The 21518-nt window shown below is 37.0% G+C and overlaps 1 protein-coding gene across 4 annotated transcripts in view; it reads left to right on the top strand.

Annotated features, from left to right (window-relative positions):
- NEK11 (NIMA related kinase 11) overlaps window positions 1–21518 on the top strand; it is an 89645-nt gene that overhangs the window by 48215 nt on the left and 19912 nt on the right. For all 4 annotated transcript variants that reach the window (XM_071804883.1, XM_065832527.2, XM_065832528.2 and 1 more), the window contains 2 exons: window positions 15713–15840; window positions 21214–21274. In XM_071804883.1, the coding sequence (XP_071660984.1) occupies window positions 15713–15840; window positions 21214–21274 (189 nt within the window). The remainder of the gene's footprint in view (window positions 1–15712; window positions 15841–21213; window positions 21275–21518) is intronic.

Here is a 21518-nt window from a genome sequence, read left to right as displayed (position 1 = left end):
ATCTATACTGTCCTCAAATACTTAGGTACTGTCAAGAGTGTATGAAGTAGTATATAAACACGTACTTTTCTGTAGATAGATGAACAATTAGTCAAGCTTTTCAAAAAGGGTCAGACTGCAGAAATGTGCTCAATGACAAAAATATTTTTAAGAATGTGTTTGTATTTTTTTTTTTCTAAAATGTTCTGGAATAGTGTTGTACTTTTAAATATTTAAGAATTATTGTGTAAGCACTATTGTGGTAAAAGGTTTTTAATCACATTAGAATCTTGCAAGTGCGCACTAATATACTTTTAAGTATGAAAACTACTTTTCTCTAACAGCTCTGCCTTTTAGCATTGGTTTATGTGCATCTGTGAAAGTATACATCATTAAATCAAAGACATCAAAATGAGATTGTTTGCAGTGGAGATGAGTTTTTTTAATAGCAAATGGATTTTTTTGTTTCAGTGTAGCCTCATTTTTGTCTTTGTGGTTGGCTTACTATTTCACAGTATAAGAAGGGATGATCTGTGTAGGAGAGAACCCAGCTGCTAGAAATACATCCTGGGAGGAGGGTGGGGAAGCTTGTGAATAGATGACCAAGAGAAAGCAGTAAATGTGGGTGGGAGATGTACCGAGGGAAGCATGCAAAGATACCTAAATAGAAACAGATCAACGTGCATGAAAGGAGAGAAACTGCTGTTTCTGCTTTTAGAGGTCGTTATGCTGTTTAACTGTAATGACAGAAATTAGATGCATATATATCTGTGATGCAAAAGTTGGGTCAATCCATTGTACAAAACTGAATACATGTTTAATTGCTTTTGCTGGAGTCTCTGACACTGAAGTGGTGGGTTCAGGAGAAAAAGGAGTTATGGATAGGCAAGAGAAATTACATGGTGTCTCTTTGCTTTGTGAATACTTTGTTATGCCTGAAGCTGATGTAAGGCTGTTATTAATACTTACTCTATTCAGTATTCACGCTCTTCTTTAAACATTTCAGTGCAACCATGCATGTCCTACATGTCTAATTATGAAGTTATTAATGGCATCTTTATATTTGAAAATGTAAAACCGGTTCCAGCTACTGAGTTTTCAGGAGAATTTCATTCTTGATCAGTGGGCTATACAATAGAAAACGAAGAAAACCAGAAGCAAGGCTTTAAAGGGGTTTTATAAAGTTGTCTTACAGGTCAATAAATCTTGCTAACCCATACTAGGTTATCAGAGGAAGTTAGACTAGGAAAACCAGACTAACAATCTCCCTAGTCATAACTAATAACTAAAAACCATTGAGGAAGAGGAGAAAAAACAGGACAGCATTCATGAATGCTGAGGAGCCTCAGCAGCAGCCTTTAGTTTTCTTCATGGCAGACCTAAAAAAAATCCTCTCAGGAGTGGGAAAAGCTGGTGGGGAGCAGGTTAGGGCTAGTACCCCAATTCCAACAAGTAGGGAGGAAAGTTCAACCTATCTTTGCCTCATATCCTGCAGTTTAAAAAAAAAAAAATTCCAATGTGAGCAGAAGAGAAGAGCAGGGCTTGGAGGACTGAAAGACCGGGCACTTAAAAGGTTAAGGAGAGGCATAGGGAATAAAACACCTTACACTCTGCTCTCATGGCAAATTATCTAAAGCATCATGGAACATAGTTGTATGTCGTTAGGGAAGGTGTCAAATACAAAGCTCAAGTTTTAGCTTTTGTGAGTAGATTTAAAAACCATGGCATCTTGATCCAATTTTGGCAGTAGTAGTTATATTTACTGAAAGCTGGAAATTACAAGGCAGTACAGTTAGATAAATGAAAATCGTGATGACAGTTTGGGGCATTGGACTTTGTGGTGAACCAGTTTCAGCAATGTCAAAAACATTTAACTGCTCTAGACTTTCCTGGAAAGTTTTAGGTTCTCTCCATGTTTGTTTTATGTAATCAGCAATGGTCTTCTGAACATTTTTCATTCTAATTAGCACCCCTGTGCACTTGAGGAACATTTAAAAGAGTTGTCTGAAATCACAAGTTGCTGACCAATTTGTTAGTCTTCAAGCAGGTTTTATTTTTTGGAATATGAAAGAGATCTGAGTGGACCCTGTGCTTTTGATGTTGAGATGAACTCAGTCTATTATGGAAAAGGTTCCTTCAGATTGTTCATAGCTGGTACAAGTTCTTCAGGAACTTGAAGAAATAATATGGTTCTTATTCTTACAGGGAAATGCTGGAGGCAGTGTAAATACTATTTTCAACAAGAAAATTCAGTTGGTTCTTCAACATCAAGTTCCTTACTGCACCATCCAGCTATACTATGCAGATTTATTCTTTTTTTGTAGTGACTGGGAATGCTGCTGAGCTTTGTTGGACTGATTGAGAGCGTAGTTTTTAAATCTGACTGTTCAGACATCACTTGCCAGACCAGCTTGCGATGGCTGGTGCACCCTGGCGTGCTGTTGTCTTTCTCCCTGTTTGCTTTGGGGATTCTGGGCATCGGGTGTTTGCAACATCCTCTGTGCCTCAGCAGAAAATGAAGAACTTGTGGAGTGGGGGAGGTCAAAGAAACGTGAACTTTTGCAGACAGAAATAACTTTGAAATTCTTCTGTGCTTGCGTTACTAAAGCTCAAGAAAAAAAGGATCCCATTTTAACCTGGGAGTGGGCAGCAGTGAAAAATTGTGAATAGAAGTTATGGGTTTTTTTGCTTGTTTGTTTTAATGAGCTAGGAGAAGAAGCTGTGCATTAAACACACATACTCCAGACCCATTATCTTGTCTTCTGTTGTTGCTTTGCTAATGAGGAAACCCTTTTCCCCAATTCCTCCACTTCCCCACCATTTGCTTCTGTTCCTGGAAAAGACTACAAGCATCAATTTGACCACTGAGTCCAGATTGTATCTGCCATAGGCATCTATTAGCACTGCCCCTTTCCTAAAGAATCTGACCTGTTTTATACACTCTGGAAACTTCCCTCTGCTTTTCTGCATAGAAAGCTCTTCCTTGGCCACACTATTTTAGTGCTTGTGAACCTTCTTATTATATTTCTGGTTTAGATTTTCTTCTGGATGTTTCATTTTTGAGATCCATTGCCTTATTGCCTTGCAGCTTAAGTGGTTCTTGTCCTTCCTTTGCTTATTCTTTTCATATTTTTATAGGCAGCAGTAATATCCTCCTGTGTAATACCTCTGTATAATACTTCTGTATTATTTGTATGTTTTAACACTGGTCACTTCTAGTGTACCTGAAGCTTCCTCCCTTATTCCTTCCTTAAGGCACTTCCAAGCTGTTACCTTCACATTTAAAATAGATTATTTTGGTTTTAATGCCTAAACTCCTGACTCTGTTCTTCGAGTTTTCTCCATCATTCCAGTTTTTGGGGTCACCAAGCGCATGTTGTTATGCTGTCCTGGTCCTGCATTGTATTGGTGATGTACTCCAGTTTAGCTCCTGGAACACGTGCTCACTCCAGCAGATCAAACCTCTCCCTGGCTGGTTGTACAGCCAGTGACGTGTTGCTTCTGCATCTTTCCCATCTTCCTCATGGTCAGCACAGTTGCAGTGATGGGAAGTGTTTGAAGAGCTGCTGTGCCATAGTGGATGAGCCTGCAGGGAAATCAAGTGTCTTTTGCAAAAACATCAGTCTAGGTGGGCATGGGGTGTTCTCTTGGCATGCAGTGGTAGCAGGGTAAGTAGGCAGGTACACTAGGTTATTAAGAAACATCTCTGTAAATCTTCAGGTTCTGGGACTTTGTCTTGCCAGTTCCTTGATTCAGCTGCATTTTGCAAGCATGCTAGAGCAAAGGATTTTTCGGGTTTAGCTATTACTGCTCTCATGGTAGATCTTCAGAGGGTCGTGGCAGGTGGGTAGGGAGCATTCCTTGCAAAAGTGAAGGTTTAAAACCATACTTAAAATTTCTGTTTCTCTTAAGTTACTATTAAGTTACTATTTCTTAACAGTTTTGCATCTCTACTCATACAATCTGAAGTAAAAAATGTTCCCTTTATTTGTAAAAAGACAGGAAACAGAGTTGCTAAGAAAGAGTCAGCTAGAAAAATTGCTTTCATAATTATTATTAACATATTAAATTAATGGCTGAATTGGTAGGTCGAGTGTATCATTAGAAGGATATATACTCTTACTGTATTGTTTCAGTTAATTAAACCACTAACATGTTCCTTGGAAATGTAAACTTTTATAAATATAAACCAATGAAAAATGGCTTTACTCTTTTCCAGCTATTTTATGTAATAGTTTTAGCTGCATTAATTTTTTTAGATTGGTTAATTGGAAACAAAACTGAAAAGAAATTGTGTCTTGATAATGAGATATTTATGGAAAAATATTTTACAGTTTTGTTTAACATTAATTGAAAAATGTTGATGTCTCCATCTTATGTGTCCAGGAATTTATGGAACTGTCATTATAGAAATGATTTAAAACTAGGGTGGGCAGAGCAGTTAAGAATATATTGTACTACTGGGAACAGTTTTGCTTTACTATAGATATCTCCCTGTCTTTTCCATCTCCAGCTTCTCCAAGTACAGTCAAGAGACAAAAGAGCTGAAGGAAGTTTTGCACTGAGGTTGTACTCAGTGAAACTGAGCCACTGTTAGTGTTAAATAGAAGTATTTTTGTGTTGAAAATATATGTATTTGTATCTATACACTTCATTTATTTTCAAGGAAGAGCATAGATTTGATAATGATTAAAAACTAAATTCTCTTTGTATTTTGATTTGGATTTTTTATTTTCTGCTACATTTCTCCAGCTCATTTTATTGATTAATTATTTCTGAATGTTGAAAACCATATTTTGCAGATCATGGCAATGAAGCAGGAATGGACAAAGCAAAATGTATCAGGATAGCCCTGTATCTATATTTCCTATTTTTGCTGATACTTACCTAGGAAATAAGTCATTCATCCTTTCTGATTATCATGAAAAAGAAAAGCCACCTGGCAATGCACTGGTTAACATCACTTTCCTGCCTTGTCCCCTGTCTCTTCACCTATTTCTTTATAGAAATTATCTCCATTTGGACATGCCAATGTACATTTTTCTGGAGATTACTGCATGTTCAGTGCCTGTACTTAGTTTTAAATAATAGTTTTGTGAAAATAATGGTGAGGCAAATTATATTGTAGCACTCTCAACTAGCTGTCAGATTATCTATAAGATAAAAAAATGCTATAAAAAAGAACTGTATGTATTTAACTGCTCATTTCCATGAGTGATAACAAGTGCAGCTGGAATGATTTGTTTTCTGAAACATGAGCAAAAATTATCAAGCAAATATAGAAGTATCCGTGAACTATACCCAGACTTGATGTTATGGATGAATAAGGTCAGTGCCTTCCTATGCCATCTAGAATAAGGCTGTTCCAGCTAGGCAGGTTCATCAGATGTTTAATGATGTAGCCTCCTAAAGTGCTACTGGAACCATCAAAAAAGTAATGCCTTACTTTCCAATATAGCAATATTAGTTCATCTTCAGCTACTAATTAACTTTATTGATCTCGTAGTCTACTTTTCTGATTTTAAATAAGTAACCAGGAGAGCAGATGGCTGTTTTTTCCAGAGAACTGGATATTGAGAGAAGTTTCATGTGCTGAGGGTTATCTTTTCGATCGATTTTTGTAGTCCTGATAGACCACCACAGTTTTGCTGTGTGGACTACCACACATTGGGCTAGGTAGAATGGAAAATTGCTGCTCAGTCACTACATCACATTAATTATTTGAGTGCAGGTCCTTTTGCTTTGATTACAGTCTCTTCTAATGAAGCCAGATTTTACAGCATAATTCCGCTCAACTCTGCATAGGACTTCATTCCTATTGACTGGCTCTAAATTTGCGGAGGTATTTAATAAATAGGAAACACTAGTTATGGGGACGTGCTTGTAAAGAATCCAGAGAAATCTTTATCAGGACATGAATTGTACTTATCCATGTGGGAAATTAGTGTGCAATATCTGAAGTTTCTTAGTTTACTCTAGGTAGAGAAACTCAGTTCCTGCAGTTGAAAAAAGCGTGAAGAGCAAGGCATAATCCTGTTATACAACTGTAGTATCTAAATGTTCAAGGTTTCTGATTCAATTTCTACAGTAGAACTTGCCTTGAAATTGGCTACAAAGTCGTAAACTGTATCTAAAAGTGCTTCCAGATAGCTCAGTGTAATTACAGATGCAACAAAACCAACAATTTCCTCACCATCATCTTTGATCCTTCTGATTTGCATCAGGTTTTACAGTTGAAAGATACTGGGTTGAAAGCTATCTCCATTACCAAACCCCCATGCTTTTTACAGGAGCCATAAGGAGTGTTAAATTCAACAAACCACAGTCTAACAGGCGTGAAAACTTAAAGCCACACACTGGCATTCGTGGCTTAAAGTGCCACTTTATATTCATATCAATTTCACAGCTGATGAGACATGGTAAACAAGAGTGGGGAAGATTTTTTTGATTTTTTTTTAAGTATTGAAGAAATTATAGATGGAAATGCATCCATATCTCTAAGGGCTTGTCCTCGTTGCAGCACGAAAGTGCCTGGAAGGGAAAAGGCCATGTGGGAAAACAACACTGGACATAAAGGCCACCAATAAAATATTGTATCTTGTATTTTTTGATTGCCAGTACATTATTAGTTGGGGCTTCACCTGTGTTCACATTCATTTCTTTAAGAGGCCCAGGTCTGCATAAACTACTATTCTGCTTGTAATAGACATGTTTGAGTGTGGGAGGGGTCAAGTTAAAGGAGCAAAATAACTTAAGGTAACTAATTGTGTTATTTAAATTATTTGTACGGAAAAAAAAAAAAAGGTAAAAAAATAAAGGCAAATAAATTAAAGGAGCATATATGATCTCTCTAATCTGCATTAAATTCCTTTTTATTTCTGTATACTGCAAAGATTGTGACATGTTAAATTCCTTAGCTTAATATGTTGCAGTACATTACATCTGGCAAACCCCTGATTTCATTGCAATTCCAAAATAGCTGAGTACGTTATAGTAATTGCATACATTATTTCTATATTTCCATTGCTAATTTTAAGTTATGGATATAATACTTTGAATTTCAAATGGGCAAAGTTCAGTTGACTCTCAAATAGGAAATGTTCACTTATTATAAAATATTGTGGTGTTTTGTTATTTTTTTTTTTTTTTTACAAGCGTTGTTGAAGGATTTTCAAGGTATTTTTTCAAATTTTGGAAGGTTAAAAACCCTGTAATGTTTCTGAGCACACCTTTAAGCATCTCCGCACATGCACATTTTGTTTAGTGCCTATAAAATGGTACTTAAGCATACTGATTAACTGAGTAACACTCCAAAATATGATCATACAAGCAGTCACACTGCTCAAAGGCTTTTAGGAAAATCACGTCTTGTTTTGTTTTGATTTTCAGTCTGTCGAGTCAAAACAGAGCAGAATAAGATTTATATTAAGTAGCCTTAATCACCTTTCTGCATTATTCTTGTTATAGTATTTTTTGTAACCAGAACTAGTTTCAATTAAGAAGACAGTGTTGCAGGGACTTCTGCTGTGGGTTACCCTTTGGTCTCTTCTTTCACGTGGTTACTATGTTTCCAGGATCACAAGGCGTATTCTCTGACTTGCCACTTGCTGAAATGATGCTGGCGGATGTTTGTGGAGAGAAACTTGCCCGTTTAGTTTTGGGATTTGCAGTTCCCAGTCCTCCGCTTGTCCTTGGCACAGGGGGTGACAAAACTCCAGGGACTCTCACAGGGTTTGAAGGCGTAGGCACACTGTGAGCTTGTCCCTCTGACCTGCTCATCTGCCTCACGTTTTCACTGCTCCGTTTCCTACTGAGATCCCACCTTGTCCCAGATTCAATTAAACCAACAGTAAATTTGATATATTCTAGCAAAAGGAAGGTTTAACAAAATTTTCAAGTTTTAGCCACGAAGAGGAAAATGAATCAATCCTCTTTTAATTTCTAATTGACTGAAGCATTAGACTTCTTGTTTAAGGGGTTCTTCCCTAGAAGTATTGCCTTCGGAGAGCTGATTTTTTGCTTTGGTTATAGCTCCTTATTTAAACCTTTCTTCCCTGAGGGCAAGCATAGAACTAAAGAGATATTAAAGGAATTTTATGACATTTTGTCTAGTGTTTACAGTAATTTAGAAACCTCTATGTAGATGTTACAATGCATTTTCTGTTATCTTCAAGTTTTAACTTGAATGCTTTAGCTTGCTTGAGGACCATCAGGAATTAAACTCTGCTTGTAACCCGCTCAGGAAACCTTTTTCAAAACTATGTTCTGTTTGGTATGCCTAGCTACTTAAATCTTTTCATAGCTTCACAAAAACTCACAGCTGACTTCTTACAAGAAGTCTCGCTCCTACAGCTTTGCAGAGGGAAGCTTGCAGAACGAAGTCTTTACAAAGCAGTGATATAGAAAACCCCAAACACTTTGAAAGTGTGAGGAGAGCAAATTATGTTACTCTATAGCTTCTGCTTTTTTTTTTTTTTTCTGATGTGTTTTTCATACTGATTTAGTTTGGCATTGATGAATAGGGCCTCTCTCAAAATTCACCTTGGTGAGTGACTACAGTTAAAATTATTCTGGCCAAGTCTTTTTAAAACATACATGGGAAGTCCCTTCATTCTTTCCAAAGCATTATGTTAAAAAAACATTTAACATACACTGTGTGAATTTAGGAAGCAGTTAGAAGCAAATGCACCAAGATCATATATATACAAAAAAATACTATATACTAGATTCTGTAGCAGATACTTTCAGATACTTTCAATATTTTATGCCTTCCTTAGAAAGATACTAATTTTTATTCCAAGTTGTCCTACTTATAGGGCAATATAACTTTACACTGAACTTCAGACTCAAGCTTAAACCAATGTAAATAGAGATGCACCAGGCATTTACTTGCAAACAAAGCAGCTGTGAACAGGATTGTGTTGAAAAATATCCAATATGGAACTCCAGTCCACCTCCCAGTCAGAGTTTTCTGGCTCACTTATAAAACTAAACAGCATTTCTGTGGAGCTGGGCCAAATGATACGGTGACGCAAGAAGCTGGACCAAATTCCAAGTGAGGGAGAAATTGCTCAGCAAGTAGCTGTAAATATGGAATTAGTTTGCAGTTTCTACCAGTTTAGCTTTCAGTGCATGCGACTGTCGGATAACTAGCTGGAGGAAATGAGGTGATTCCAATGTAGATTTTGGTTTATGTTCTCCTGCTATTTTATCTGCTCCATGGAACAAAATGTGCCCCTGTGATTTAGTAAATATGTTGACTTTCATTGGTTATTTTCTTCAAGGTCTCAATACTTTTTTTTCCTAGATTTGCTCAGTTGCAATCATTTATTTGTTTTTGGACTTGTTTATCATATTACTTATGTTACTGCTTATATCCAAATGAAATGTATTTTACATCTCTGCTACATCCAGACTCTCATGCGCACAACTGCTTACACCACGTTTGGATCGGAACTGTTCCCATTTGTTTTCTACTCTTTCAGTAAACTCTAGTTGTGAAAATATCCCCAATTTATGTCTTAAAAATGGCATTCTTGACTTGAATCTTGAGGAGAAGGAAGTTACTGTCTTAAGGGGCAGGTTTTGTATTAACACGTGGACTCTTTCCTTCCCAACACTATTGTCGGACTGAAAGGGAAAGTATCAGGCAGTGTCTGTCAGGTTCAACAGGAAAACTGAGTTTTTGTTTGAAAGTATATTTGGCTAATCAAAAAAAGTTTAAAATAACTCAAGGGCTAAGGTAGTTTTAAATTTATGTCATAAGCTGGCTTCGTGGTCATTTTTCCTTTAATTTCTAGCTCTTGCTCTGTTCCTGCTGGAAACTGTGCAAATAATAAGGCAGCCTTTACAGTAATAAGGCCTCTTTGTGCATGAAGGAAATGGCTTCGAAGACTCACAAAGTGCCCCCTCTTTTTGACTATATTGTTCTTTGTCTTCATTCACCCATCGGTACTAAAAGGATTTCTGAATATTTGGGAGATTTTTAGATTTGCTGAACTTTAAGACATGCTTGAAAGGCAGCATGGCTTCCTCTTCATTGTCACTGACTACCAGAGCTCCCAGTTCTGTGTACGTGACAATTAGAAAATCAGAAGAAAAAAAGCCAACCACAACAACAACAAAACACACACACAAAAAACACAAACAAAAAACCCCCACAACCTACCAACCAAAAAATCTCACAAACAAGCAAACAAAACCCCCAAAAATGTGGTGAAAGTGTTACTTATTGCTGTTTATTTTTGCTAACAACTCCTTTTAGCAGCTCTTTTCTTCCTCTTGTATTTTGTCTCTCTGCATACTGATAAAATACCAGGAGGTGGAACGTTTGGGAAAAAGAACTGTGTCCTTCAAATAAAATATTTTTTTTAAGTTTCATTTTGCTTAAAAAAATTTTAATATCCTTGGAAAAACATTTTGAAACTAGCTACTTCCTTTCTAAGGTCAAATAGTAGATGGTCTCCATAAGGCTACTCTGATTTACATCCTCTTTATCTCTGTTTTTCCTAGACATTTCACAACAGGTAGACTATCATTCAGTGAAGCCCACAAGTGAATGAAATTATTTTCCTTTTAAAAATGCAAAAAGGAGAATGATAAACTATTAATGATTAACTTTTGTTATATTCCTAGTTCTCGTTTAGAACAAGCTATTTTACTTTATGTCTGTGCTGTACATGGCCATGTCAGAAGGTGATTCTTTAAATGACTTCATAGTCCTTTTGTGCTTAGCCAAAAGGATCGCACAAGACTTTCATGGGCACAAAAGTCCTGTTACATCCCTTAATTAACTTCTCAAACACATTTTCTGAGACTTTTTTTCAGCCTAGTTTAGAAGAGCCAAACAAAAGCTTCCACTGACTTTCTGAACAATGACGCTTCAGAGCTTAATAATGTGTATCTCATCTACAGCTGACCAAAGAATGGTGATTCTCTTCGGGGGAAACTTTAGAAGTTTTTTTCTTTGTTTGTGTTGGTTTTGCACTGAAGGAAAAACAAACAAACCAAACCAAACCAATCTGAGCAAGCTTAAATTATAATACTAGAATTATCTTATTTTTTTTCTAATTGTATGAGTAATAACCTGAACTGCAGATGTGCACAGGACCCTTCCTCTCCTTTGCAGTAGAATTTCTCATTTAGGATTATGTAGCTCAGGAGTGTAGCTACGTGAAACTGTAACAACTTTTTTCCTTAAAATAGGAAGGTGACAGCTGAGAAAATCTGCCTTTTTTCCAGAGATGCAATGAAGCTTTGGGATTAAAAAAAGTACACTAGTCCTTAAGAGTCAAGTGTGACTTTGTTACTGTGAATACAAGTGGTGAAAATGATCATAGGTTATACTGTTCTGTTTTCTTTTTCCTTCTGCTCCTTTTTAGAAATAAAAGTGGCCTTACTTATTGTCTTCTGCATGCACTGAAATGCGAGAATGCTGAGTCAATGCACCAATTATGACTTCAAGGCAAGAGAAAATTAAAAGATATTTATCAGAGTATTTTCATCTCTTTGGAGAAAACTGTTGTTGCCAAGTTATCATGCTACCTGAAACAAGCTCTTGGTGGATTTAAGCAAAATATTACAAGTATCACATTCCTTTGTTTTCTCCATAGCTTGTCTTCTTGGGAAATAATCTTGCTTCTATGATTTTTTTAGATAATGGGTTTTTACCCTTCCACTATTAGCATCATAGTAATATATAGAAAGAAATCTAAAGAGGATTGCTGTTATTCAGAGCTCATTTTCTTTTGAGTTTCTAAGACCAAATATCAAGTGTCTCGATGCTATACCTGGCTGCCTAGCAATATGTGAGCAATAGCTGAGCTTATTCTGAATTAAGTGCTTAGTGAGCAAATAAAAGGTACAGTTACTAACCTTAGTGCAATATGCACAGCTAGATAAAATTTAATGTGTTTTCGGAAATCAGCTGACAGATCGGAGGGTGTGAGGGGGCAGAAGCAGCAGTAGAAACCTTGCTTTCCACTCCATTATGAGTGTATCAGTATGATGTATAAGAGGGATAACCGGCATCTGAGGGGCAACAATATTATAGCAATATTGCAGCCATCAGGTTCCGTGTTCTGCCAGCTGGCACAGTATTAGAAACCTTTGTATTGGATGTTACCATCACCTTTCTTCTCCAAGGGTGTGTGAGGAAAGCAGGGTCACGTGCAAGGAGAGAAAGGTGATTTGGGCTCACTGTGCCGGGGCAGGTCAGGAGGGCTGTGTGAGCAGGGGGTCCAATGGGCTGCAGATGGTGCCAGGACCTTCTTAAATCTGATGCTGCTCTTCCCGTCAAGCTGTGGAAGTGAAGAGGCAGGGTACCCTGAGTTCTGCAGCAGCAGTTTAATTTCCTCTTTCGATATGATAGAGTTGATGTTCACCTCACTAGCGCCACTTTTTTACCCAAATACCTTCCAGGCACAAATAAGCTTTATTTCTATTTTATTTCAGAATAAAGGCAGTGTCAAGGTCTTAGCCTTGGAATCCACACTGGGCTTTTCAAAGGTGTGCAAAAAAATAGACCTACCCCAAAACCCAGCATTTTTATTAGAACTACTACTCCTCTGAAGGTGCAAACCAAGGCATTTTCTTCCATGCCACGTTGCTAAGGTGTGCAACTGCACCAATAATGTTCAAAGATGGTGGCAGTAACTGACCTTTTGCTACCTGATTAGTGGAAATTAGATGTGTATATGAAATATTGAGGATCATGCGAAACCTCACGTGGAAAATATTCTAGAGAATGGACTGCAGACGTGGAAATGGAAACATATGGTACCCAACCTCCCCTGACAGTGCCTGCCCTGAGCTGAAATACCAGCTCGCTCAAGTTATCTGCACTTAGATTTTACTAGGCCAGCATGGGTACAGCTTACCATGTTGATTTATGGTATCTGCTGTGCTAAAGCCAGTTTATGTGTTCTTGAAATTGGACTGATCCTGGGTCTCAACTAAATAAGCTGTACTCTACTCAGATTAATTCTGCAGAGAACCAGAGAAATGTCTCTGCATCTGTAACACATGGAGGACTGGAAACTGGATCTACTTAGTAGTACTGAAGGAATTGTTATATAGAAACAAGAAGTCTAAAAGAATGTGTTGATGTTTTGAAGACACTTTCTTTAAAGAAGGTCCTTGTCATAAAACCAGGAAGTTTTAAGGACTTGTATTAGCTAAACCTCAAGTTCTTATCCACAGACGTGTCACTTGGAATAGATTCTGAATGGGGGCCAGTAAGCTTGTGTACCCTGGAACGTCTCTAGTGTTTGAACTAGCGTTTAGAATTGTATTACTGAGCTCAGATTAACTGACACTATATGAACAGCTGTCAAAACAATTTCACAAATGATGAAGCGAGCAATTCTGACAAGAATGCAAAGGCTGGCATGGAAGTGGGATGTGTCCGGTGCCAGCCTCTCCTCATAATTTGGAGACATCAGCAGTTTTGGATGGTCATGAGCTACTCACAAAGTACAGAGCTTCACTGTAGCCAGAGCAGACATTTTGAAGTTACAATTATGAGTAAAAATACTATTTTGATACCTTGTTTGTTTGGGAAGGGGAGAAATGGGTTTTTTAGTACAACAGTAAACAAACCCAGAATGTGGGAGGAGAAGATGACTCAGAAAACACTGGTGCAGTCCAATGTTTGGTTTATAGCATAATAAATAGTCTGTTTCATATGTATGTGAACGCATATATACACATAGATAGAATGCAAATGAACCTAATAAAATTATACTAATCACAGGAATAACAGCCTCTCTGCAAGAAAGAAAAATGAATGTTTGCTCCATCTGGAAAATGAGATGTATCTTCATTTTGTATTGTTTTTGCCATGTAAAAAGGAATTATATTTAAGATGTATATTTTTTAAATGAAATGTTAGACTTTTCTGTCAAATGGCACTTTGTAGAACTCAAGCAATTAAACACAATAATAAATGTTTTCTTTTGTGGGAAAAAGTTTTTGGGCTGGGGGACTTCTTCACCCACATATTGATTTTTTTTTTCTTTTCCCTCAACTAAGAAAGGTGAAAACTAGAAACAGAAAAAATTAGAAATTGTGGCAGTGGTGCACGGTGCTCTTATGCAGCTTCCCTAAATAGTTTAAAACAGAGAAACATGAGTGAAAATGCGACATGTGTCATTATTTCTGAGGTCAATCAAGTTTATAAAAAAATGAAGTATTTTTTTAAAAATACTTTGGAGACAGTAGATAGTAGAGATCATATCTCAACAGGAGAACTTCAACTACCTAGTGGTACAGATAAATACTTTTTCACTTTTTTCCTAAGTTCTCTTTCTTATGCCTTAAAGATCAGAAATATTCCTCCTGCCCACACTCCAATGGATTTTAATTGTATTTCCCTGTTTAAATTTTTTTGTTTTCTTTTTATCCATGTGAACTAAGTAAAAAAAAAAAAAAACAACCAACAAACTATTTAGCATTTTTATGTCCTATTGTTTGAATTTAATTTCTCTCAGTGTAGTAATATTTAAGATAAGTCACTTTACATTTCTTTGAAGTGGTAGATTTAATTGAGGAGAATGGTGGAAATCAGCAGTAGATAAAGTTAGGAATATAGTGATTTATGACAGCTGAATGTTAAGCAATTTTTACATTCAACCAACATTTCTTGTAATAATAACAGGCAAAGATGGATCCCAAACATTTTCTCTTTGAAAACTGTTACCATAAAAATATTGTTCCTGTGCTTGGATATAACTTGTCTTGATAAATCAGGAAGGGACTGCCTAAAATCAAAGTATGGGTGTTAGTTCTCTTGTAGCCTCTCTCTCTGCGAAGGAGATGTGCAACTCTTTGCCTTGCAGATTTCTGTCTGGAAAAGAGGGAATTCTGTTTTTTATTCAAATAGTCACCACAGTCCAGCTTCTACTTAAAGTTCAACATATGCCTAAGTGTTTCTGCTGAGAAAGGGCAGCTCAACAAAGAAGGTGCAGTCACGCCTTGAGCTGTTTCACTAACTCCTCGCTTATGGATTCTGGGATGCTGAAGGATTTCACCTGGAGCAGAGTGACTGCAATGTCTTTTCATGCTGTGGTGGATATGTTTAGTAACGATTGTTGTACTTTATAGGCTTATTTGCTATATTAATATTGCACTCACTGCTATTACTAAAATTGTTGTAGTAACAGACTGAGGAAGCACAACACCCAAGTATGTGTAACTTGACTTTACACCAGTTTCTTTTATTCTGTTATGCATTTGCTTCAGGAGAGTTTGGAAAAAGATACCAATCTTTATTTCTTTTGTCTTTTAAATGGGTACCTGGTATATATTATTTTCCATTTTAGCGTAGCACTTGCATTTGCCACAGTTTAAGTGTTAGAGAAAACCAAACTGGGGCATGATTTCAGGTCACAAAAGCTGGATTCACTTCAATGCTGACCCTTCTTGGACAAGATGATCCCATAAAGTCCCTTCTAGTCTGGGTTATTCTATAGTTCAGCGATTTTGGACCAAAATAAATACAGACCCTTTGAGGTCATTAATTTGCATATGATGAGGATCTGACCTTTTGCCAGAGACAGCTTTAACACTGCTTATGTCATCAAATATGAACATTTTAATCTGAAAACCTATCCCTTTATTTCAATTACAGAATGCATTGCTAGTGACATAACATGGCTGGTATAAAATCCATTTTATCTCTTTCACGTCATGCATATTGTCTGTCTCTATCCTTTGAACTCATAATTTCCTTTAGAGATCCCTGAAGACCCAGAAATTGCAGAAGAATATTATAATGATGAGTTTGAATCCTGTTCAGAAGGCAGTGAAGAGGAGGAGGAGGATGTGGAAGTGCCACAGACAGTCTTTAAGACAAATCATCAGGTATATGTGACCTTTGGGAAAGCAGTATACACTTGATGCTCGTTTTCCATATGAAATTAAGCTTCTTCCGAGATCTTATCCTACTGACATTAATGAAATTTGTTTTGTTTTGTTTTTTAAATAGGGATGTGTGTGTATATTAATACCATGAATTAATTATATGTTTATGCATATGTAATTCTTCTGAGACACTGTTGAGAAAGTTTCTTGCATCCCTTCAAGATTAAGGGATGAATGCCATAAGCTAGTCGTGGTCAGTAAACTTCCTTGTGACTGTAAAAGATTCAGAGTGGGGTTTTCTCACATCTTAGCATGGGTAAATTAAGTTCAAGCTGAAAGTATACTTCAAACATAAGATCTAAGTTCCAGTTCTAATTCCTTGGCAAAGTTTGGCACCTCTATTTGCCACTTCTTGCTTGTATCAGACATGTTTTCTATGACAGTGTAATGAACTACGAGGCAAGACCTGACCAGCGAATCTGTAAACTTTCCCAAGAATCTCAGAAAGTGTCAGTGAAGAGAAAACTTATCATTGAAAGGCTTAAAGTAGCTTTATTAGGTGAGACTGCCAGAACAAAATCTTAGGGACTGTAGTGTGAAGAAGGTTGAAGATTATTGGAAAAGGCACCTAATTTAGATCTGAACAGAATGAGCTGAGATGCATCTTATCTCCAGTGATCAAGTCTCAGTGAAATCAATGAACCTAAATGCCCAAGTCAGTTCTGAAAATGGATCTTCCTAAAGTATTCAAGAACAATTCCCTTCTCTCCGGGCCACTAGCTTAAAACATTGCGTGCATTGCCTCTCAATAGTGCTGCCTGGTTCTGCTTAGGATCATGTATGTTATTTTGAGTTCATGTGCAAATTTTGCCGAACAGTGTGATGTCTCTTGCATTCTAGGGAACCAACCAAGCATGCTAATACTCTTCCCTAAATTATAAATAATTGATACTGATTTTTGACACTTTTGAGCTAATGGCTTCTTTAAGATGTAGTTTTTAACCTGAAAATCATATGTTTGTGTGAGAAATCAGAATTCTACTTCTACCATGGTAACAAAGAGTCCTGAAACTCTCTCATCAGTTAAAGTTGAAGTTTACTCAGAAGCAGCTTCATTCGATCTAGAAATGTCCTTCTAGCTTTCAAACTAAACATGAAGGATGCTTTAAAATTCAGGATCAGTGTTATTCAGTAGTGGTCTAAAGAAATCGCTAGTCAATTGTAAATCAGTGGAATATCTAAGACAATGGGTTTTTTTTTCAGTTTGCTAGGTCTTGTGTTTACCCACAACAGATAGACTTGCAAACACTGTGTTTCCCAGGAAGTCTACCGCAAGATATTCTCAAAAATAAATTATTGCTCATTTTCATCAGACTCTGAGATAATTAATTTTTTTTTTTGAACACATTTTGAAATTTTCATTCAACTTTCATTGACGGTATCATTAAGTGTCAATCAATAGTGTTTTTGAACAGGCAGACTGCTGCTTAGAATTAGCGAAGGGCAGAAGATAAAAATAGATTTCTCAATAACACAGAATAAATTAGGTGTTGGCAGTCAGATCTGAGCAATGACATTCCCTCATTTTGCAGTGATGCAGAATCTGGTGATGACAAGAACTGACTCCATGGGCTGGCAGAGCTCTCCCACTGGCACCCTCCTGTCTGTGTCCAGCCCAGGTGGCCCTTGGGCTTTACCAGCAGTTTGTGTGCACACAGAGCATTAACCCTCTGTGAACTGACCTGCACAGGCTGACTTGGAAGCACCCCTTGTGACCAGTTGTCTTTTAGGGCTTCCTCTATCAAATGAACTAATTGTCCATCTTTGTTTTTCCTTGTGTTGATCCCACCTTAGATAAAGCAGACATGTGTTTCTGCATATTGACAAAGTCACCTTTTCTTTCTCTTGGGAAGTGAGCATAATTTTCAACTTTCCTTTTCTCAAGTGAAAAATTGTGCAATAAGTCAGAGGTCAAAGCAGACTAAACTTAGCTGCACAAATCTGGACACCTATGTCTGAATTAACTGAATGGAAAGTCTATACAGTAAGGAGAAGTAAGCAAGAATTTTTAGGGAATAATGTTATTTTGGTATAAACATCTATTATAGATTAGATGGAATATGCTGGGTGGTCTCTCTGGCAATTATAAAGGGATCTACGAGTATTAGCATGCATGGGACATCTTCATTCTGGATGTCAACAGTTGAGATGAATCCCTCTCAAAGGTAGGTGGGATCATGCTCAGTATTAATAAGCTTCAAATCCTACCAGAATAGATTTGATCTTGATAGTATATATAACAGCAGGGGTTTGCTTCTGCAGTCATTTACTTAATACCAGAACTCCTACTCCTCTTTCTATGGTAAGATTCATCCTCCTAGACCCTTTCTTCAAAATTACATTCATAAGTTAAGCTTTTGGAGGTGTGTGCTAATAAAGAAGTCATTCCACTGCAACACAGGATAAGGACTTGTAAGATATTTACCTTCCTAATCTGTGCAAATCTCTCAATTTTCCAACACCAAGATTGCTTTACTAGTTACTTCTGTGCAGAGAGTGTGGAAATGCTGCATCTGGCGGTGCTACCTGGTGACCCCATTACTTCAAACAATGATTAAAATAAAGTTCCAACGTTCGTGCAGTAGCATGGGGTCAGAAAAGTAATCTCATTGAACAACACATTGGGCTACCTGATGTAGAAAGAGATCTGAGCTATTTATTCAAGCTGTATTAGGCTCCCACAGATGTCAAGACAGACTGAGAAGTAGTGGCCTTACGTGGGATGCAACACCTCTTCAGTTAAGAAAGTAGAGTTAGGCACTGGATCAGTATAATTTTAAAGGTTCAGGATGGGAGCTGAGACAGCTATTTTTCCCATGTTGGTTTCTTTCAATACAGCCTGTGTGTTTCCAGCTATTTTGTCCAGTTGCACATGTGGAGTTACCACCAGTTTCAGATCCTAAGAACTTCTGGACCTCTCATCTTGGTTGTAGCCTTGGAGTTTAGTGTCCTTTGTCCCTTTCTTTTGGAGCAGAAATGAAAACAGACAGATTTCAAGCAGCAATTTGCCAATTACTTTTCCAGACCTCTACCTCTTCCAGATAATGTCTCTTTTGCCTTTTTTTTTTTTTTTTTTTCCTAGAAACACTGGTTTGTAATGAGGGGGAAAACATGAAAGAGAATGAGGACCTGTTTCTCTAAATATGAAGAAACATAAAGCTCAAGAGAGGTTTCATCTTGAAAAGTTAGCGTGCAGTGAAGCTTTCATTGGCTTTCATTTAGCAGAGATGCTAATGGATAGTTTTTACTGCAATTCATCACCTTGTTCCTTGTGTTTTCTTTTAGTGACAGTAATAGCAAATTCACCCTCTTCATTATGACAAAGTCTACTAATGTGGTACATTAGCTTTGTATTTTCGTTTTCCAGCTCTCTTCTGAGATTGTCAAGCCAGATAATCAGCTAGCATAAATTATCATAGCTCCAGTGCCTGTGGGTGGTCTGTGTGCTGTCACCCAGAAAATGCTCCACTGGATTCCTAACACATGCCTTGTCATGTCCTGTTGCTGTTAGAAAAGTTTTGTTCTTACCAAATTTGAGAAGTGGGAGCATTCATCCACGCTGGCTCTTACACATGAGTGCCTCTCCTTTGCGTGTCCATCAGAGTCCCTTGTCTATTCTGTAGGGCTTCACTTTCTTTGAAAAAAACCCACCAAAAACATTAAATACATTAACTAGATAAGCGTAAGAAATAAACCAGCTAAAATTGACTTGGATTGCTAAACCCAAGTGGAGAAAATGCGTAGGTAGTTTCTACCTCAGTGTAAGTCGATTAATCATTTATTCAGCTATTTACCACTGTGTTAAAACCACATCTCTTCCTCATTGAAATTTTATTTTAAGATAGCCAAGCTAAGCCAGGTTTCTTTGAAAACCAGTGGTGATGAAAGTGGTGAAAGTGTATCTTTTGCCTTAGAGCATAATGGGAAAAAAAATCACCTCTGTCGTGATATCTGGAGTAAATACAATGTCCTCTTGTGAGAAGTCAAAGGTTTGGCAATTATAGTATTTATTCCACTAAAAAAGAAGAAAAAGGTTTTATTAAATCAATTCTGTTATTATTGTATGTGACCATTTACCCTGTTTTTTTTCCAGAAGGGCAAAGAGGCTCCTTCAAACCTATAATCCTTTGGGTTGTTTGTTGAAATAGCCAACAAAGCAGCTGATTCCCATCTTGCAAACCTCAGCTAAAATAGCGGAGCCTGTTTCAAACATAAGCCTATGTAACAACGTAGGATAATGAAAGGTTAGGTCATGCTCATCCATAGTAGCACTCACTTGCACTGAAAGGTCACTAACTAGCTAACAGTCATTGCCAGCAATTATTGTTGTCCTGTTAAGGTATGCTGGCAGTTCCTCCATTTGAGAAATTTAAAGTGAGCATTTTGAGTAAGGTCACAGAGAAAAATAAAGCAGATTGTCCATTGTAGAAGCTGAGGTCAATACTGATCTCAGTTTTGCTTTTTTATTCTTTTCTTTTTTTATTCCAGTGTTTTAAATTTTAAAGCCATAGGCTGCGCAGCATTTTTTAAAATAATCATTTTTGGCAGATTCTTCAGCAAGGGCTCATTTTCAGTTTTAAATAGTCCAGAAATGTCATGTTGTCAAATGTGATATGGCAGCAGCTTCTAGAAACTCAGAGTCCACGTTTCTCTTGGATTTATTAAAATTGTGATCTACTTGCTGGAGTACGATCATTGCTTAATGGCCAGATATTTCGATTTCATCGGTGTATATGAACAGCATTTCACATGAAAGATATTATGGCAAAACTGTTAATCATTTACCTAGTAACAGAATACTTGAAATAGAAAAGTACTAAAATATTTTCTTAATTCAGATGTTTTCAATTAGTCATTGTTACTAGATATGTAAGTGCATGTAATTACGTGAAACAGAAGTATTAATTTGCAGTGGGCAGCTATCATATGCATAAGAAATTTGGGTATAGTCAGGAAGTACACACTTGCCTTTTTCAACGTAATATTGGTTTAGCTATTCCAGACCTAACTGATGAAAAAATGCTGGTGTGTTTTCAGAGATTGCACACCATCTTCCGTGATAAACATATCTTCTTTAAACTCCAAGCACGGTTGTTCTACACAACAGTGTTTTGCAAGGAATCTGATGTAAATAATCGTATATAACATCATACCCAAGCCTGGTGTTTTAGGATAAAAAAATACAGAAAAGGTCTTGAGCAATGTAGACTCTCTGCAGTCCTTCATGTTTGTGGGATCATACCTCTGGTACATAGTGTTTATATTTAAGTTTGTGCTCACACTAATGCTATTCCTTATTTCATTTGTCCTCAGGACAGTGATATCGAGGCAATGGTCAAGTATTTGGAGAGCGTCCTGAATAACAGCTCATGGGGTAAGATGATACCTCTTCTTTAAATGTAACAGCAGCAGTTATTAGCAGTCTGTATTCATCACAGTCCAATTATTTTAATTTTGCAATAAAATAAAATTGCTTCTTTAGTTTACTGCAGAGAAATATAAATATGCCAAAAGAAAAGGCATAGGCAGTGAAGTGCTTTTGTTGAAAACAACAGAACCATGAAGTATGATGGTCAGAAATGTGGAATGTTAAAAAAAAAAAAGCTTTTAAAAACATG

The sequence above is a fragment of the Patagioenas fasciata genome, chromosome 2 (assembly GCF_037038585.1).
Source record: "Patagioenas fasciata isolate bPatFas1 chromosome 2, bPatFas1.hap1, whole genome shotgun sequence".
Taxonomy (NCBI): Eukaryota; Metazoa; Chordata; class Aves; order Columbiformes; family Columbidae; genus Patagioenas; species Patagioenas fasciata.
The sequence above is the reverse complement of the archived record's forward strand: the minus strand, read 5'-3'. Positions and strand labels throughout refer to the sequence as shown.